The sequence below is a fragment of the Orbicella franksi genome, chromosome 5, assembly GCF_964199315.1.
Source record: "Orbicella franksi chromosome 5, jaOrbFran1.1, whole genome shotgun sequence".
NCBI lineage: Eukaryota > Metazoa > Cnidaria > Anthozoa > Scleractinia > Merulinidae > Orbicella > Orbicella franksi.
Genome location: NC_138149.1, coordinates 33,324,961 through 33,345,208, shown reverse-complemented (window position 1 = coordinate 33,345,208; position 20,248 = coordinate 33,324,961). Strand labels below are relative to the sequence as shown.

The following is a 20,248-nucleotide window of genomic DNA, read 5'->3' as shown; positions in this document are numbered from 1 at the left end:
GACTTTTCCTAACAATTATCAATATATCGTTAAGGAGAAGCGTGTGGAGAATGAAAAAAAATCATCATCTAGGGTATTGTTGTCTTCAGTCTGGCTCCTTGTTGTAGAAAACATAGGACACGTCACAACAGCACAACGCCTCACAAAGCTTTTTTTTTTTTCATTTTTTTCCTCGTTCTCTTGTCCTTTTCTCCTCTCTTGTTTACCGTCAACTGTGTCTTCTACACTAAGTAAGAGCCTTTAATCTTCTTTATTGTCTTTGCCTTGATTCTCCATTATTTGGTTCATTTTAAATGTTTTACATCCATTTGTTAAAAGTTTCGTTTGTGTAGTCGACGGAACATTTTTCTTGTGCCGGGATTACACATCAGAGAAGCAGTCCAGCAGATTTCTTCAATTGTCTTTGTTCACACTTTGTTCATGGGCGCTGCCTCATCGGGTGTGGCCTCTAGTGATTCCTTCTTGCGGTTGAAAAAGCCAAGCTGAAACAAGAACCACAATTAGTAACGTCTGCATATATTCTACACCCACGTGTGAATGGTCGCGAGGGCCGACGTTTAAAGCGTTACCTCCCAGTCAATTGAAAACTAGTTATTTGTGAGGATGAAGTCTCCGGTACGTTCCTCTTTATGCCACGCGCCTGAAACCGACCTAGTATGTTTTGAAAAATTAAGCAAAGCCGTAGAATTTAGAATTTAAATTTAAATTTAGCTATAGTACAAACATGATTTTGGCTGGCCGCTAACAACCTTCCTGCATAGAGGAAAACTACAGCGTTTCTCGGTGATCCTTAGGACAAGAAATTCTAAAGCGCTCTCTTAGGCCACGTAACAAGGGCTTTTTAACATTTGAAATTCGTTGCGTATCATCTGTTTAACATCACAAGCGACAGTAACTCCCAAGAGACAACAGAGAACACAAACCTTGTACAGGACCAGAACCACGACAGCCAGTAAGATGATTCCACCAAGCACGGATACTACGTATACCCACCACGGGATCGATTTACCACTACCACCAGTCCGCGCAGACTTCGCTGTCAGAATAATCTACAACAGAAAAACAAACGTTACAATCGCATTTCTTTCTGCAAATGGTAATTTGGAAAGGGAATAGTTAGCTTTTCTGTCGAACGAGATTTTAAGACCGCAGAGTGCTTATTTGGAATGTTCGTAGCCTTGGCATTGCCGACAGACAAGTCACATGTCTCCTGTTCATGTAGCTAGGATGGAAGGTTTCAATCCGGAATCTCTGGATGACATGAGCATTGTGCTTTCAAAGCCACTCGGCTATCTCTTTTTAGTACTAAGGAAAAGATACACTTCGTTGAAAACTATCGGTCATCAACAAATCATGAATAATTCAGTGATGGCTGAAGGACCTGACGTATTCCTTGGAGCGGGGCAAAAACAGTAGCAATTAAATAATTCCATACCACCGCAGCGTCATTTGATTCGTCTGGTTGCATGACTTTGGAAGGAACTTGGACTTGTGCGATTGTTTCTAGTTCCACTATCGGCGACTTTTCGAGCTGTTAACAAAGAAATGAACCAAACGTTTAAATAATGACATTTTTTAGGACCTGACAGTGAAAACTAAGAAAATACTGCTTGCCTGGTCAATAAACAGGTTTCTAAGTAAAATATAAAATAAATTGTTTGTTTCTGAATAGTAATCACCGGTAATACAAATAAAATGCAATAGAGCGGTTTTCAATTGAGTGCCAAAAGTAATCAGGCAATTACTTTGGTTTTGGTTTTGGTTTTACTACGGTTTGAGATTGGCTGAGTAGTCTACTTGGTAAGTAATTGGTTTTGTTTTGATTTTACGACACTCAATTGAAAACCGCTCTGTAATGAAATTATGACTGGGGCTGCATAGATCAATGGTCTCTTTATGGTTTACAAACTCAGTAGCTGTTCTTTCGGTTTAAAGCGCCTTTCAATAATATGCAGACTCTAAAATTCAAAAAATAAAGCTCAACCGACGAGTGCGTTTTTCGCTGCCGTCAATAAATGTTCAGCGGCTCCTCCCAGCTTCCGACTACTGCCGAACGCGCGGTAATCAAATCGTTTAGCACAGTTCAGACAACGACACAGTGCTCGACAGTGGTCGGAAGCTGGGAGGAGTCGCCGAACATTTGATTGACGGTAGCGAAAAACGCATTTGTCGGTTGAGCTTTGAGTTTTAGAGTCCGCATGTTATTGAAAGGCGCAGTAATTCTGTTATAGTTAGTAGTTGATTGCGCTAAAAGTGCAGAGGTGAACAGTAACTCTTTAGAGTGACATAAAATACCTTGAGAAGAGTGTTTTGCCATAACCGTGATATCAGTTTGATTTCTACTTTGTCACCCTTCCTCAGTCGCCCCAGTCTACACTGAAATGATTGGCACCCCACCTCTCCGCAGCTCTGCAAATAACAGTGATTAGCTATATGGATTCATTTTAGCACAGTTTTCTGGTCTCAAGATACCGCTGAAAAAGGTGTGCTAGAAACACAATATTCCAAAGGTCAATTCACGAGCCATATCAGTGACTAAATAAGGTTATTGATAGCAGCAATAAAATACTTTAATCTTTAGCAAGTGATTCTAAATTAGAATGCAAGACAAGAAACATGCGCTTTTATTACAAAAAAACATGCGCTCTTACCAGTCTTGTAGTGTCACGCCTGTCTCGTTTGAAATTCTCCTTAATGACTGAGCCATTGGTGTTGGCAGGCTATGAGAAATGGTTGAGAGTGAGTATACAGTTAGTTCATAGAATCTCTAATAGTTTAAACACAGCTGCATGTGAGTAATCATTGGCCAAAGGCATGGTCTCAACTAGAAACTGATGACTTGCTTAATATAAATGCCCTTCATCTTCGATTGCTATCACAAAAACCGGATTGAAGTAGCTCTTACTAGCTTCAAACGTTTGGAGAGGATTTTGGGTACTCCAGTTGAACCACAGGTAATTTAATGGCGACATTGTCTGTCTGACACAATTGAGTTTACTTTCTTTTCTAAATTTATCTTCACTTTTCTATCTTCTTCTCAAATCAAGGTAGGATCAGTATACGATAGTAAAAGTCTGCATACATGCAGGCCAAGTGGATCAACAGGCTGGCGCTTATCACGGTTTCTGTAGCATGAAGCGACTAGGAGTATTTCTACTCCCCCCCGGATGGGATGCTAGTCCATCGCAGGGTTACCCCCTGCATCAATTTAAGTTCGCCAGTACCCATTTATACGCCTGGATGGAGAGAGGCACTGTGAGAGTAAACTGTCATGCCTAAGAACACTTCAAATTGACCCCGGCCCTGACCGATCCAGAGACGAGCGCACTAACCATGAGGCCACCGCGTCTGTCGCAGTATAAGGTTGTAGCTTACCTCAATGTTTAGAGGATTGACGACAGCGTTACAGCTTCCAGAACCAATAACCTGTCAAGAACAACATGCCAAGGTAAAGGTATATCTACAGGGGAAAATTATCCGTTGTCGACCTATTCAACAGAGCCATGCCCAGTCGCTTTCATTTAGCGTCCGTGAAGAGACTGGATATTAATCAATGAGGTGTGATGGGAAGGCAGAAAAGTGTCGTCATCAGGAAAGAATGACACCTTTGAGAAAACTCAGTTGATTTTTGGAAGACACGATAAATTAATTAATTAATTAATTAATTAAAGTCACTTTTCAGACGTTACTTACCTCAACTTGAAGTAAATACATCAGAAAACTGTCCGGGTCGTCTTTCTTCAATAGATTAGGAACTGTTACGGTCACTTCTGACCAGTCCACCACACTAGGACCATAGTTACTGACCTACAACAAAACAAGAATAGCACATCAATGGCTGAGCGGTGAGTACAAAGCGGCTTCATCATAACTATCCTAGCGCTTATTTAAATTTTATCATCTCTAGAATCATGGGCGCTTCATAAGAGGGAGGACACTTATTCCGGACCGTACTATTGTCTCAATCCGCGCGAGAAAAGCATAAGTACGTCGCGTTCTTCACCGGCCTCACTCAAACCGTATATATATCTACCGTTTTCAAATGCAAGTGAACATGATTTTCATCTAGAGCTGCTAAGTAAGTTTGATTTCAACCTACCTTGATAGTTTGAACAATTTCGGGTCCAATTTCCTCTTGAAACTCCTCGACTTTCTCCCTTGATTTGACATCTCCTGAGTAAATGACCTGGTCCGGCTTTGAATAACTACAGAGAGACAGAAATGTTTGAGAAGTTTAACTACAAACAGCTTTTCGTCGCAGTACGGTGCGACTCCATATCTTACGAACATGTTTTCTGGAGACAGAATATTTGGTGTGATCGACATTCAATCGAAATAAGATAAAAAAGTGTACATACCCTCTGATCACAAGATCTGCTTCATACTTCACAGCAATTAAGAACTCTTTACTGTTATCTTTTTCATTGGCATCTATGTCTTGACTGAAAAGCATATCACAAAGCCATTTTAAGCAATCACCCGATAGTGTACAAATTGTAATTATAAAACGTTTAATCGACCGTTGTGATGATAAAAGGGAGTTGCTTAGCATCTGCGAGTTTGCAGAAAATTTGACGATGCCATATTCAAGAACTCTATTTATTTCTCGCAACAAATTCAGGTTCAATTTAGGACGTTGATTATAGCAACATGTTTATCGGAATTTTCTGGCGATAGAGAATAAAAAAATGACCTGACAGAATCATTATTTTAATGTGTTTGACGTACCTTTCAGCCATGACGATAATAGAGAAATCTTCTCCTACCGAAGCTGCTGAAAACTTGAGGGTGAATTTTTTCTGAGGTAAAAGAAAAACAAGGGCTAAAGTCCTCGTAATGAAAAAAATTCCTCACTACTTAGCTAATTAGAAAAACTGTCAAAACGTTTTAAAACCTTCTGAAAGTCGAATGAGTAGCACAATTCATTATCATTATCTAAAATGTTTACGCTTTTGATATTTTAAGAAGTGTTGGCGGGAAAGTTCCGAAAAGATTTCGGAATTTTCCCGCCACTGGTCCATACGCGCGCGCAGACAGCGTTCCTGATTGGCCAACACGAGACTTTGTGTGCCTAGCTATTCCAAGAGCGTTCTCTGCAAGGAGACTGAGAAGGATGCAATACAATACAATGCTTTATTTAGACACGTCACGTCTAAGAGCTATACAAGCTCGTTCAAACCGATGATGTGTGACCGAGATACTAATGAAGAGAGAAGCTAACCAGGCAGACAGATTCCGTCATAAAGAAAGTCCTCAGAAATATCAATAAAAACCGAAGCTACTCACATCACTAAGTCCCGGAAGAGCCATTCTTCCCACCTCACAGCTGATAGACAGCTGGGACTGAGTTTCGTTGTCTGAACTGTGTTGACGTTCGCACTGCTGAAAATATAAAAAGGCGGATCGGAGATGATAAATACATGAAGCACAAAATGACAAAATGACTACTCGACTACTTCTCTTTCAGTCAAAACACCGTAACTAACGACTGTCACGTTTATTGTCCAAAACACTAATAGCTTGTTTGAAAATCGATTAAAGATTGCTCTTAAAATTAAACAGATTAAGTTAGAGTCAAGGAGATAACACATAGCTATTTATCAACTTTAAGCTGTTAAAGGCAAATTATTAACCGCCATAGCGAGCTTCAGTGTGAAGCTGACGTTTTTTACATTAGCTCTTCATCAGAGTAGAGACTATTGATGGAAGGGTCTGTTTCACAAACTCGGTGTGGCGGTTAATTTTACCTTAACCAACTTCGAGTTAACAAATAGCCAAGTGTTTCACTTGTCCGCCGAAACAGCCAAACAGTTTCTTTAGGAACTAATACCTTTGGATATAAAAAAAACAAACGCCTAGTTTCCTTAACATTGAAGTACTCTATGTGGTTACTTACTTCACTAGTTCCTTGGTAGCCTAATGATCTCGGGTACTTCACCGACATCTTGGAGTAATAAGCATAATCGTTGGCCTTGTTTGACACTGTGAGCTGTAAAATCAAGTCTTTTACAAGACCGATCCGCAGATTTCGATCAAATGTTCGAGTACCGTCATACCTGTTAGAAGTAGACATGCAGTAAATTAGCTGGAGTCTCGTAGTTAACATCGTACATGCGTTCAACACGACGCCAACCTAACGCACCACAAGGCTTGGGTAAAACACCACATGCTTTACACTGTTAAGAGGCATTATGTAGAAACTAACTCATGGAGTAGACCGAAACAAGAAGAAGATCAACACTACCCTACTTACCCTACTAAAACAGCTGTTCCATCGACAGTCATATCAGGTACACAGACTTTTCGATTCTTACATCTTTTGATAAAGAAAGCCTGTGAGGTATAAGAAGAGAGTTATGAAACGAATTGTCCTTTGCTGAAAGCACAGTACGTTGACTCGGCACTAGTGCTGTGAAAAGCGCGGGAAACGAAAGACGCGGTCTGGATTTGTGCTGGATATGATTGGCTAAGACGACAGCCACTTTCTTCTGATTGGTTAGAGCTCATTGGAGTTGAGTAAACGGCAACAAGCTCTACGGAAAACGGAATAGAGAGGTAATTGTTGTTTACTTGATCGTCGCATTTTTTTGGTTTTCCGTTACTGACCAAGCACAGCGATTGGCTTTAAAACCTCACGCCATTTTGTCATCCAATCAGAAGTACCTCCCTCGCACATGGTTTCCCGCGCTTTGTGGGGCCTGGTTACATGTTTTGCTCGGAGTTTCGATTGGTTTACTGAATTGTCATGGTACGTTGTGATTGGCTGAAGTGATCACTTTGGTTCTCATCTTATAACACTCGATTGAAAACAGCTCTAAGAAAGCCTATTAATGATTTTGTTAACAGTTTTGTTCTAGAGATATTATTAAATAAAGTCCAACATAAAAAAAAATGAAACAACAAATTGTTTCAAAACCAGCGCGAAACAATCAACTTTCAAGTAGAAAACATAAAACGCCAAGGGGGAATGCAAACGCGGGATCTTTCCCATTCGCAGGGAAAGCATCTTGGTGTATGAAAGTAAAAATCCTTCCTATAGTCGAGGAAGCGTTATTTTTAAGTGGTCCATCGTGAAATGCCCTTTAGGTCTTACCTTTGCCGTGTGCTTTGTGTAAAGAGAATCGTTTAACATCGGGCACAGATCCCTGCCACAAGACTTCACCAAACCAAACTCGAGATCGAATGAAAGGGAAGTAGCGACATCTCCAAGACTGTCCTTTTCCTTCACAGAACAACAAAAAACACTCAAGTCATCTTTCCATATTTCTCAGAGAAAAAAAAAGTCCAGATTTTTAATATAAAACAAGGATAAATACGTATTAGTTATGCATCGCTCTCGAGTGGTATAGGCGAATCTTTGCTGACGTCATTGTTTACATTTCGGCCTTATTAACATACGACTTTGCGCATAGAAGGCATCATGCTAGACACGATTTTACTAGAAAAACGTAAAGAGCTTGTGAAACTTAGTAAGTGGTGAAATTTTTGGCTCTTTGGGTGTAATATTCGAGGAGAAATTGGCTTTAAAAAACATCAAAATTTATGTGTGGCAAAAGCGCTAATGAGCTCATACATTCTTTGTAAAATTTTGAGCTTTTAAACCCTCGTCGCACAAAAAGTATTCTATACATCGCGCTCAAATTCCTTGGGACAGTTAATCGTGCTGTGCCCTTTCAATATTCAGTATTAATCTCTTTGTAGCTCCATCAGAAACTGTATCGCTTATGGTAATGAGGCAAATATTGTAAACAAAGATTCTCCTATATACCGTGGTATATCACTTAAATGTTCTCGGTATACACATGCCGGAGCCTTTAGGCGAGTGTGTATACCAAGGAAATGAGAGTGACACGTGGGATATTCCATGGTATACCATGAGAGAGCGTTGAATAACTATTTTATACCATGCCATAGAAAATACGGTGGCCCATACAATCAATGCGACATACGCGCAACGCACGATGAGAAGGTTGGGTGTAACAACGTCGAATATACAACAGCTTTCTGGCATTCTGATTGGCTGTATTTTCTATAGCGTGGTATAAATAGTATTAGTTGGACGTACCTTGAGATACACAGTCCTGGGCGTGGAGCAGAGACTTTCTCCTTGTTTAGTTAGATTATACATTCCCTTTATCACAAATACTTTTTCCTTCGTTTCTTCATCTATGAAGAACATGCGGCGAAAAGAGTCTGTTCCGCTCACAGTTTTAACCCGATCCAAATCTACTGTATAGGATATCTCCAGGCCTACAAAAACGAAAAGTAAAACATGAAGACTTTTCATAGACTGAAAACCTACCGCGATTAGAGGAGGTTTTCCTTCATTAGCGACGATTACCAAAGGTACTGGGGAACAAGGGGACATAGTCATTTATTTCAAGGGAACAAGGGATATTTTTGGGATGAATTTGACGGAACAAGGGATATCTCTACTTTTAAGGGAACTTTGAGAAAAAATTTAGGGAACAATAGAATTTATTAATTGGCAACAAGGGAGACAGTGCAGTACAAATTTTATTAGCACTCCCCAAGGGGACTTTTCAGAACTAATACTGCTAAAAAGGTACATTAAAATTAAAATGAAATAAATCAACGTACCAAGGAAATATAAAAATCATATGAAATAAGACGGAATTATGTGACAATGTTGTCAGTAAATTTTCAAAGGATCAAGGGAGCATGCTTCTCCCCTCTCTCCTCTCTCCTCTCCCCTCTCCCCTCTCCCCTCTCCCCCTCCCGGGAGGCCCTCATTAGCAAGTGATGCGCAGTCCTCATCTCGCGAAAATGTCACGTGCAGCTACATGTTCACAATGTAGACAAAAGTTGTTGTTTTTCGTCATGAAATAGTCAACTCACTGTCACGAAGTGTTTCGTGTTGTATGCAAAAAATGTTTACTACTACTGAGGTGAAAGCTGTAACACAGTTGTAACTGTTGCCTTGACAGAACAGTTGCGTGAACTGACCAACCAATGTCACGTAAAAATAATGGCGCACAGGAAGAAATGTTACCTGCATAACTAGTAAGTCCACTGTCTTTGTTTGTAAAACACACTAATAGGTTTAGGCTGAAAGGAAAACAAATCAAATAATGATTTGAAAAGTGATCAAGCAATATTCTACAGAATCTACGAAAACAAACCTATTTTTCAGGCTTTAATTTCAAAGCTGCTTACGTTTTGTATATATCTGCGGTGATCAATCATGTCTTCATATCTTTCTTCGCAATTCAAATGTATGGTCTTTCATATATTCACTTGTATTCTTCACCATCTAAGGGTATATTACGAACTCTCAATGTGACCAGCTCCTAGCTGGCTTGATGGCTCAGTTGGTAGAGCACTGCACCGGTATCGCAGAGGTCATGGCCTCGAATCCCGTTCAGGCCTTATTTATTTATTTTTTTTCAGCCTTTAATTTCACAGCTGCTTAAGCTGCGTTTATAATTGCGATGATCAATCATGTCTTCAAAACTATTTTCTTGTTTTTTGAAAAACTTACCATTTATGGTACTGTCCTTCTAGACGACACAAGCTGTCATTGCTTTCTACAACGATCTGATTTCTGCTAAGCTGGATACTTCCTTCGACGTTAACAATCGAACGAGTCCTGATAGTTCAGACGTAAATAAGCAAAATGAGAGGACGGTTTTCACACAAGTCAAAATAACGAAGTTATTAGCCAGCCAATCATCATGCCGGAAAAGTGGGATAAGCCAATCAGAGAGCAAATGTTTGATTCGGTCATCAGTCGTCATCCCGCGCTTTATCAGAGTATGCGTCACGTAGGGGTGAACCATTTGACTTTTGAGGGAGGGTGGGGGATTTTGAAAAAATCTCCTGCAAGCATACTTGTACCAAAAAATTCTTGCACACGACCACTGCTGAAAAAAAATTCACGCAACGTTCAGTGAGCCGAGCGAAAGAATGTTCTATGGAGAACAATATATCACGCATATACACTTCCCGAGAAAAAAATTTCCCAGCTCATGAAAGGATTAAAAAAATGTTCGTGCTTGTATCAAATCACCCAACACCCCCTCCCCTCCCCCCTCTCTCTCCAAAAGTCAAATGCTCCACTCCTTGTCAGACAGCAATAGTTTCTTCTCTCAACATCAACTTGTGCTAAAAACAGTACTTGGCAAAAATAGTTTGAAAATCGTGTCTTTTCATACCTAAACAGAACTGCTCTATTTGACCCATATGCACCAACTGCGACATCTGCAAGAAGACAGAGAACTTGACTGTAAAATCGATTTTAATGGCGATAAGTGTTCGCGAAGTTTTCTCAAGAACTTGATAGTAAGTAAAGTTGACTGTTTTCGCGTGTACGCCAGAAGGAAAGGATAGACCACAAGAATTGCCGATTTACTGACTATTTTTCTAAATATTCATGGTCTCGCACATGTACCTGGGTAACCATTGCTGTCCATATCAAGACCTCCAGCAACAGCTGAGCCAAACAATCTTAATCCAGAGTCCACCGAGGAACCTAGGAGTTTCTGCAAGAAACCAAAACAACTCAAGACAAGAATCCATAATGACGGAGAATCTGATCTAAACTGGATAATTGAGCTGATTAGGTACGTTAAGGGAACTACGTCATGGTTGGTGTATTTTGAAAAGTTTAACCTAAATTTTTCAAGTTCGTCGTTTGTAATCCGTGTCAATCTTCTCCATCCTTAACCATCCTAATTCCTTTATGGTTTATTACTATCTTTTTGGTGTTTTTCTATTTTAGTAAACTTTTATATTCCTGAGGTTCCCTTCAATTTAAAGGTAATTTTGTCCTAGGCCTAAATAACTCGAGATGCTTTAGTTGGACCTCAAGGCTAGAAGTCCGGTTGGGTTCAATTTATGCCTCGTGAACACAAACCAAAACACCCACAAAACTTTGACATGATCAAACAGGAGTTAGCTGTGCTCTTACCTGTTTGTAAGCGGGGTTGATACCTTCCTTTGAGCCGTGGTAAACATAAACAGCACCATTGTCTTCAAAGGGTGCTCCAATTGCAATATCTGTCAATCAGAATAAGATTTTACTAAATTAAGTGCTTTGGACATCCTCCTATGTTTCATTATAACCTGTTTTCAAATTATTATTACCGATTGATATAAATTTCGTTCAGTGTTAGTTTATGTTTGAGAATCTGGAAATCTGTAAGAGGCGGCGAGGCCGAGTGGCCGAATGTTTTAGGGCTTCACCCTACCGCTATCTGGATTTGTTCTTTTATGTCGCGAGTTCAACCCCTGGACCGCGTAATCTCAATAGCCAACTGGTCAGCTTCCCGCCAGTTGGACAATATTTGTTTTTGTTTTAGCTTTTGTTTTTGTTTGTTTTTTTCTCAGAATTCCCGATTAGCACAATAGTGCTAAATACGTTTGACACTTAAAATAAAGTTTTTTTTCCCTTTTTTATGCGATCTTCTCCCGCTTCCTTTACTTCGCTTTTCCGCGCGAAACTACAGGAATATCAGACGCCTTGTGGTACATCAATATAAGACCGGGAGATAAGATGTAGTCACCCAATGGTCACATAAGGTTTTCATATGTACCTTGGAAGCCATCTTTGTTCAGGTCTCCGACCCTTGCTATCGCTCTACCAAACTGAGCGAACGGGATGTCATCACCCATTAAACCAAGGGCGTCTTGAAGATTGAGTGCACCCTAAAATAGAGAATACAACAGGCCTTTTATTTTGGGTCACAAGCGAAGATAATTTAGAGCACGATGGGGTAACGAATTGATTAGCAGACAAACAGAAGGACAGACAGACAGACAGACAGGCAGGCAGGCAGGCAGATAGAAAGACAAAAAGAAAAACAGGCTGACGAATGGACAGACAGACACAAGGAAAGACAGAAAGACGAATAAGGACAGATTGGACGACGGACGGACGGACGCATAAATACACCTTAGGAAAAATAAAACAAAGGAGCACAGCTTACGTTTTTGTTGTTAATGTAAACAAATACTCTTCCTTCATCCCTATTAAAGGCCCGGGGCGCTCCTACCAATAGATCTGAAAACCTAAAGAAGGAGAAAAATTTTAAACCCAAAATGAACACGATCTCTTTTAGCAAAAACGATTAGGGGGTGCAGGCGCAAAGTAAGTAATATGACATAATTTTTTAAGCTAGAGCACTCGCAGACTTAATTCAAAAACGCTGGGGTGCAATGACAGAAGTCTCTCTTTCTCTGAAGCGGATAACGGGAAAAGTTCTTGCACCTCGCGAGATCGTGTGAGGTCGCGCGTGACGTGTTGTGCCGTTCCTTGTATCTGATTCTCGAGGTTCTCTGCGTGCAATTATAAATGTACGTAAGACATATCAAATAAAGGTACTCACTTATCGTCGTTCAGATCAACTACGCAAAGTATGCTTCCAAAGTAACTTCCGATCTGAAAGAAGAAATTTTAAATCAAAAATAATAAAACTGCGTCGTTCATTTCAGAGTTGTACACGAGGACTCTTCTCTGACTCCAGTTTATTGTGGCATAAAGCGAATAGAAATATTGCAACCCCCCCCCCCACCCCTCCCTGGATAGCAGGCTCAGGATACAAAGCAGGTACATGGTATTGTGAGAGGAAACGATGCATTTCGCTCAACGTGTAAAGGCAAGGAGAACCCAGACCACTCGATCCGGAGTCCAGCCCATTCACTATTACAAGATCAACAAGGCTCCGTGTGGGCCAGCTTCATTTCTCTTTTTACTCACTGTGATCCCCTGCGGTGGAGAAACTTCTGATGTCACTTGTATCGCAGATTTATCGTCCATCGAGAACATAAGAACCTACAAGTATAACGAAACGAACGAAAATCGTTATTTACCGTCATCTGTAACCCTATCTCCTAGATTTATTCCATCTCTCCACCACAGGATACCCATCCGACCATACACCTACCCATTTAATGAGATATATTCTCATTTGTAAAAGTATTCTTTAGCAGTCGCGGTCGGGAGTGATGCACTTGGCAAGCAATCTGAAAGCATCACTAGTTTAAAAGTATTTTTAAGTCAAATGTTGAGAATGTGTAACATATCGGTTAGTTGTTATCAAGGCTGGTCAGGAACTGTCGGCAATGGTCGGTAGGGTATCGGTAAGGTTAGTTGTCGGTAGTTGTCTGTAAGGTATCGGTAACTGGTCGGCAAGATATCGCTAATGTGTCGGGAGGTACCCGCTGGTTGTCGTTGTAACTTGCTATTTAGCTCAGAATGGTAAAGCGATTGTTGTTGTTACGAGGCCAGTGTCAAAAAAATCGAGGTGGTCTTCGTTAGAATAAAATTTCTCAAAATATCTCAACTACTTGCCGCTTATACTTACTTTTCCTTGTACACTGTTGCCTCGCGGTGCACCTCCAACAAATTCTAAAGGGAAACGATTTAAAAACGTTCAAATTACTTATGATGAGCTGTAAAACAGTGATCCGAACGGCATTGACGGAAGAAAACATACCCAGGGAATTTTGGCTCAAGAAATGTCCGCTTGAGACTGCGTAACCTGGGGAATAAAAAGTCATTAATAAACTGCGATATTAAAAAAAAAAACGAACGGCTACCGTATGATTTCCATTATCTGCCATTCTTGTGTTAATGCCGAGAAAACATGGCTCCAGACTGAGCAAATACATATTTGTTCTTACCCATGTAATCATCTCTTCCTACAGAAACATTTGGGGAGAAACTTGTCCGCTTTTCGTAGATGTTATAGGAAACCAAGCCACCTGACAAAAGACAAGACGAGAAACCGATTTCAGACGGGATACCGAAATACTCCATCTCTTTGCACAAATTGTATAGACTTTTCTCATGCAGTTACATTTAAATTCGTAGTAAAACCCACCTGACCGATACGGCGCCAAGCGCGCGAAAACGAGCGAGGGGAAACGGGTAACCGGTGCTAAGCGCAGGAAAACTTAGAAACGATGCTGAACGCGGGAAAACACTTACGCAAGCCGCAGAAATCATGCAAATGATACTAACTGACGCCGAGAAGACGTGAAACAAGCGCTGTTAAGCGCGGGCAATTGTTTAAAAGCCAACGGATTGGATTTGGTCTCACTCCTCAGTTATCGGTTGCCTTTTTATTTTGATTGGTTGTTTGTACTGCATGACCCTTTGACACTAATTACTCATCTTAATAGCGCAAAGCGAACGCCAAATCACATAAAAATATATATATACGCGAATTAAGTGTTACCTCGGAATTGCTTAACTCCGATGGTTCCCATGACTACATCTTCACCATCGGAAGTGTACTCGGCACTGATTCCTGCTTGGCAATCGCCTTCGGGATAGCCTACTTTACCTGACAAAATAACCACAATACATAATCAGTTTCTGATTGAGCACAAGAGACGATCATATGAATACAAATATATACTGACTCTGAATATTGAAAGGGCATGGTACGATTAACCTTCCCAAGATTTTTTAGCTTGATGATAGAAATAATTGGTTCGTTAGAGGTTTAAACAGTAACATCAGTAAAAATTCTTCAATAGGCCATCCGAAAACAGATTGAACAAACGAAACGAATGAAACTGGGCGAAACGAAACAAGCGAACAAATGAAAGGAAGAAGGAACGATTGTGCACAAGCGAACGAACAAACGGGAAACGAATGAACGAACGAAACCAAATGAAGCGACGCAGTGTATGCTAAACCAAACGAACGATTGAACAGGAAGAACTCGAAACAACTGGCGACGGATCATAACAAGCAGGAGGAAGACGTTTAATATTTCAGGAGTTTCTCACAATTTCTCACAATTTCGCCCTTGATTAAGCAAACTATATCAAACCAGTTTTGCTACAGTGTACCTTCACACGGAGTGACCGCTGGTCCTTGAAGTCCATAAAGATCTCTGGATATTAGAAAACACCTTCCTATTAAGGAGATCCATCTATGATCTATAATTCCTTCCCTGTCGGTGAAAGGCGCATGCGTGTATCTTGGAGCACATGTCTGAAGTAAATAAATTGCACTCGTTAATTCATTTTCATTTAATGGCCAATAAAAATGAAAGGTATGTCTCCGCTTTGTTCTGACGTAGGAAGACTGCTTGGCAAAATCGAGGTGTCTTCTTTTCCGCCCATCAAGGTTATCCAACGCGACAAATTCCTAGTCTTAACAGAAACTTTAAATGCAGAGGTTAGATTACAAGCTCAATTTCGATTAGCATTTATATGTTTTCTTTTCATCCGTCTTGAAACGAAATTTAGTACTCACCTGATTTAGCTAGTGAATCTGGCCAAAAAAAAACACGTCTAATTTGTTTAAATAACCGGCTTTAATAAACTTTACTAGCTCATTAAAGAAAAACGTTAACATTAAACAATCGTCCCAAAAAGAGCATCTTTAGTCTTTACACGGTGTTCTGTTGTTACAATACAATATATCTTCACAGTTACTTAAAAGTCCGGTTACAGAAAGAAGCAATACGTGGCTGGGTTTTCTACTACCAGAATGATCTACGAGTGTGACCTGCTGTAGCCTGGGTCGGTACCAACGCTTAATTAACAGCTGCGGCTACTTCGGCCGTGAAGGACTAGGCCGACAACGGGCGTTTTTCCCGCCGAACTCAAATAACACTTGGCTGCAAGTTCTTGTATACCTGCCTAGACATGACTTGTATACTAGGACTTACCAGCACATCCCCGTTTTCTCCAGTGCTATGTAACGTCGCCCCAAGCCACTGCTCAGTTTTCTTTTCAATTTCTACTGAGATCGTTTCGTTTCCCAGCTGATGTTGTTCCTTGATTGGGGCTGCAATAAAGAGTTCCTCAATCGAGTTACTGTAGTATTGTCTACCGTGAAGGCTTAAGGTGGCGGGGGGGAGGGGTGGGTGTGTTCTCCCTGAAATTCTGTAGAAATTTGGAATTTTTGTTTTTTTGAATCTTATGTATTGAAGTCTTATTTTGAGAGGCATATTTCCCTGTAAGGTCAAGCTCGTTTTCTCTAAACGAGTTATTTTTACCTTTGAGAAAAAATATCTCAAGAAGGATTTAAGCTTTTGGCCTCAAATTTTCAGGATTGCTAGCCCACTGGGTTAATTGATATGAATGAGGGAATTTGCCATAAAATTCTTTGGATAGAAGTTATCAAAATTAACGTTTCAACTTTAGGTATAGGTGTCAGAGCTCTGCATTTTCAAATTTTGCAAAATCGCTCATTTATTACAGCTGGACATTTGTTTACTTTAGAATACTCGTAAAAAGACATTTTTCGCTTTAAATTGTACGTAAACATCTTTTCTCAAGTGCACAGGGGTCATGCACAACATATGATACTCTGCTGAGAGCCCGGTGTTAAGTTACACTGAATAGTTGACACAGCATTTGTAATTTGCAAACAATTAGCTTTTCAGTGATACATAGTTTGTTAGGGTTTTGATGAAAATCAGGGTTGTGACAACAAAATCTGTTGTGGCATATTTTAGGTAGAGCCCCACCTCAATTAAGAAACAAGATTTTAATCTTTCCCTCTAGGACTTCTTTTTAGAGGGCACTGAGATAACGAACGTAGAAAGAATGGGTGACCCATGAACAAAGAGCGGGAATCACAGAGACTCCATAAAACTGCTCTGGATTTTGACAAAAACTGTTTTCATTGTTGCACAGAGGCACTTGAGCCATTGTTATAATGGCAAAGTCCAAAACATATTCTTCATATTTATTCATATTTAATGGTCAGATAAACAAACATTAATTTAGATTTAATTGACTTACGTCGATGGTCTACTGCGATTTCCGTACATGATTTTGAATGAGGTTTGTATTCACATTTGAACACAGTTCCGTACTTCTCTAAGGTTTCCCCTCCAAATGCTGAAGTTACATTACTAAGAGGTGCTCCAACCAGAAGCCTGTCAAGCATAAAATGTGAGAAAACAAAACTTGAGAGCTGCGGCCTGGGGTAGATCCAGGGGTGGTTCGGGTGGTTCGTTCGAACCCCTAAATGAGATGAAAAATTGCTTAAATATGTGCCGTTTCTGACGAGAACCTTTGTGGGCAAACATCGCTAACAAATATTATATTTCATCTTATGAAAAAAGACTAACTTGAAAAGAGCAAAAATACTATTGATGGACGAGGGTCCTTTACTGGTTTTGAATGCCTCGTTTAGTCTAAAATCCGTTTATTTAAGTACTTCCATTTTTTATTTGCCCATTTGGTAAAATAACACGTGACATGCATGCTCCTGTCAAATTCTACACTGCGCCAAAAGTGACAGTTTCTCTATCGCTAGACATCAAAGGTTAGGAGCCGTAGCTTAGGCCAGAAGCTGAGCCTCTTTGTCAATCAGATCGAGTTGTGTAATCGTTCACGAAGATTTCGACGGCCATCGCGCACGAAAGCCCAAGGAAAACCACTTTTCTCAAAGGAGTCAGTGTTTAATTTGAAGTCCGTCAGAGTTATGTCGAAAAGACAGCAGCAAATTAATCCTTTTTTCGAACCGCTAGCAAGTGCGTCATCACGGAAGGTAAGCATTACTGTAAATACCTCAGCGCAGTCCTTGTTTAAATAGCTCAAAACATAGATGATTTCAAAGATATTAAACAACCAACAATTATCCCTCAAAACGCCAGAAATTAACTTTCCGAGAACCTAAATAAGACTCCGAGGGGTGGGGGGGGGGGGGGTGAAGCATGCCTTGGATTCCTTAGAAGGGTCTTCCTTCGGCGAACAATTCTTCGAACCCCCCTTCACCAAATACTCGATCCGCCCCAGCAGCCAATATATAGTAAATAAATCTTCGCGACGGATAAGTGCTCAGCCGCAAATCAATTGTTTTTATTTTCATGCCCGCTACACCCACTACACCCACTAGTCTTGAAAACGTGAATTTTCCATATGGGCGGGGTTTGACCGAGAGAGGGACTGGGAAAAAATATCGACAGACCTAGGGTACTTAGCGCTTCTTTTATTTTATTGCAAAGCTTGGCAAGTAATTTTTTCGCTTTATTTGGCAAGTTTTTGAGCAATGAATACGCTAGCGCTTTTACAGGGCAAAAGCAATCACATCACTCATTTTCATCGGTCTCATGAGGACTCTTGAGCCCGGAAAAGCAATCATATGGAAAAGAATAATATGCTCTTATGTTACACAAATACTTTAAATACTTCCCGAATTGCTTCGTCACGCCTATAAGTGACACAATCAGGTCAAATGCGCGGTCAATTCTAAACACGTTTCAAGAGAGAATGTGTGAAAACATTCCGCACTCACTGGGGAAATGCTGAAACGCCAGTTCTTAGTCGAGCTAATTTTTCTGGATTTTCAAAGAACACCGCATTGTTTCACACTTCTTTTTTTTATAGAAATATTCATTCGCTGCGCTTCAGTGACCTTCCAAGACTATTACAAAGTATAATTGTCGTAATTGACTTAGCAGCCGATTAGTAACACGATAAAAATAATGCGCATTGGGATCGCCGAGACGCTAATAAAGTCGAAAAATTTCCGATGAAAGATAGGCCGAAAACTGTAATCCAATTCTCTACAACATTCAGTTACATTTACACAAAACAATCAGTTGTTGAAGAGATAGACAGCTGAGGTCAAACATTTCAGTCTAATGACACTAAACGAGCGTACACGAGCGACGGACATCAATTCAGTTTTTTCCCCAGCTTGATGGATGCCACGATATTTAAGTGCACTGTAAACGTATTAACACAAGATTCAAGTCAAGATTGAAGCTAGCAAGATTGATAAGCAGTATTTATAGAGCTATAAGCTGCTTTCTTGTGCTTGAGCGATCTTCAGCTTAACGCTGAAGTCACGAATTTGCTCGACACCAACATTGTTTTGTCGACTGGAAAACTCTCCAAAACTCTCTTCTGAACTTGTGGGAATCAGTGATCTTTCTCACTAAAGAATCATCTTAACCACCGGACTTGAAATGTCATCTTGATCAATAGAGTCTAGGCAAAATCAAGTACGTTAACACAACAATACGCTCGGATAGAGGGCTTCCATTCGGAATTCCCGTTCGAAATATTGAACACAGACAAACAATACAAAAATCACTAAACGGAATATTTTGAACTGCTAAAGGACATACCAGCTAAAACAACAACATTTTAGCATACTTATGAAACAATTTAAGCAGTTCTCACCATTTTTGCCCGTTGTGAGAATGAGTTGCAACTGTGTACCCGAAAAGTTCGCTTTGGTCTGGTCCGCCATAAATAACTGCTGACTCGATGTCCAGGTTGAAGCTCGACACCTTTCCAAGTGTTAAAATGGATACTATATACAAGGCAGCCGATGGTACTTTGTTCTCCATTGTCAAATGATTAAATTCTGAAGTTTGAGTTCTCTTGTCGAACGAAAGTAAACTAAGTCTGGAGTAAACAAAGCTACCTCAAACCAGAAGTACTACGAAAACGACGTCACATCCGGCGGAATATCACAAGAGACCGCGCCAAATTGTGGGCGACATTGCCACTTGATTATTCACTGATAGCTATTCTAATCATTTGTTTTAAAATAGAATAATACAACGCAGTTCTATATTGAACTAGTCTGGTCAGATGGGGAATAAGTTGGACTATAACTTTATAATGCAACAATAAAGCAACACATTCAAAATTTGAACGCCGTCTGAAATGTTAATGGCACCTTGGACTGCGACCACTCCTTTCCTTTGCCCGCGTAAAATGACTTTAATGTAAAAATGTAAATCTTATTTATAGTGGTCATGCACTTAGCTGTACAAGCACTAAGCTTAGCTAGTTTACAGGCATGCCACTGAAACAAAGGAAACAAATATTTCAAGTAAATGTAACATAGTTAAAATCCCAGCTCCTCGGTCATGCCAACTGGTCTGCCTCCCGCCGGTTGGGATTTTTCAGCCTATTACGTTTAGTTGATATATTTGCTTCCTTCATTTAAAGTGGCATGCCTGTGAACTAGCTAGGTGTAGCTAAGCGCATTGACCACTATAAACAGCAACATTTGACTTTTTTTTTTTTCTTTTTTTTTTCTTTTGACATCCCACCTGGAGAAGCATCTACAAAGCGTGATGCGGAGGATTTGAACTCGGGACTACCAAGAAACAAATCCCGCTAGTGGCAGGGTGGGCCTTGAACACGGGACCTCCGGATTACAACACCAGTGCCCTAAAACACTCGGCCACGCTGTATTTAAAAGTCAACAGTGTTGACCTTTTAAATAAAGGCGCACTTTCCTTCAGGAAAACTTTATAGTAATAGAGAACACGTAGGTTCTGATAGTTAT

The 20,248-nt window shown here is 40.2% G+C and overlaps 1 protein-coding gene across 3 annotated transcripts; it reads right to left on the bottom strand.

Moving 5' to 3' along the window:
• Window positions 1-189: 189 nt before the first annotated feature.
• On the bottom strand, window positions 190-19,413 carry LOC145488405 (integrin alpha-4-like). Of its 3 annotated transcripts, XM_081467257.1 has the most exons (32): window positions 19,126-19,413; window positions 16,732-16,868; window positions 15,651-15,769; window positions 14,824-14,968; window positions 14,202-14,309; window positions 13,645-13,725; window positions 13,458-13,502; window positions 13,326-13,369; window positions 12,719-12,793; window positions 12,348-12,400; window positions 11,949-12,030; window positions 11,556-11,667; window positions 10,931-11,019; window positions 10,412-10,502; window positions 10,176-10,221; window positions 9,503-9,610; window positions 9,014-9,069; window positions 8,066-8,250; window positions 7,094-7,222; window positions 6,254-6,333; window positions 5,897-6,056; window positions 5,287-5,382; window positions 4,729-4,799; window positions 4,359-4,442; window positions 4,100-4,205; window positions 3,694-3,807; window positions 3,376-3,426; window positions 2,652-2,720; window positions 2,296-2,409; window positions 1,436-1,531; window positions 924-1,049; window positions 190-482 (listed from the first exon to the last, which is right to left on the bottom strand). In XM_081467257.1, exons 1-32 carry the CDS (start codon window positions 19,293-19,295, stop codon window positions 408-410), a joined length of 3,117 nt encoding a protein of 1,038 aa, XP_081323383.1. In that variant the 5' UTR covers window positions 19,296-19,413; the 3' UTR covers window positions 190-407. The 3 variants fall into 3 exon arrangements, with proteins under 3 accessions (XP_081323383.1, XP_081323382.1, XP_081323384.1); XM_081467256.1 differs by having other exon boundaries at window positions 190-1,049; XM_081467258.1 differs by lacking the exon at window positions 16,732-16,868 and having other exon boundaries at window positions 190-1,049; window positions 19,126-19,283.
• Between the last annotated feature and the right edge of the window lie 835 nt (window positions 19,414-20,248).

What these genes read in the sequence shown, in the direction of transcription:
- LOC145488405 (XM_081467256.1), bottom strand. Translation starts at nt 19,295, where the DNA reads ATGGAGAACAAAGTACCATCGGCTGCCTTGTATATAGTATCCATTTTA. An exon ending in TTTACATTAACAACAAAAAC is followed by an intron (nt 11,668 to 11,948) that starts GTAAGCTGTGCT and finishes TCTCTATTTTAG; the next exon opens with GGTGCACTCAATCTTCAAGA. An exon ending in TCAATCCTCTAAACATTGAG is followed by an intron (nt 2,721 to 3,375) that starts GTAAGCTACAAC and finishes CATTTCTCATAG; the next exon opens with CCTGCCAACACCAATGGCTC.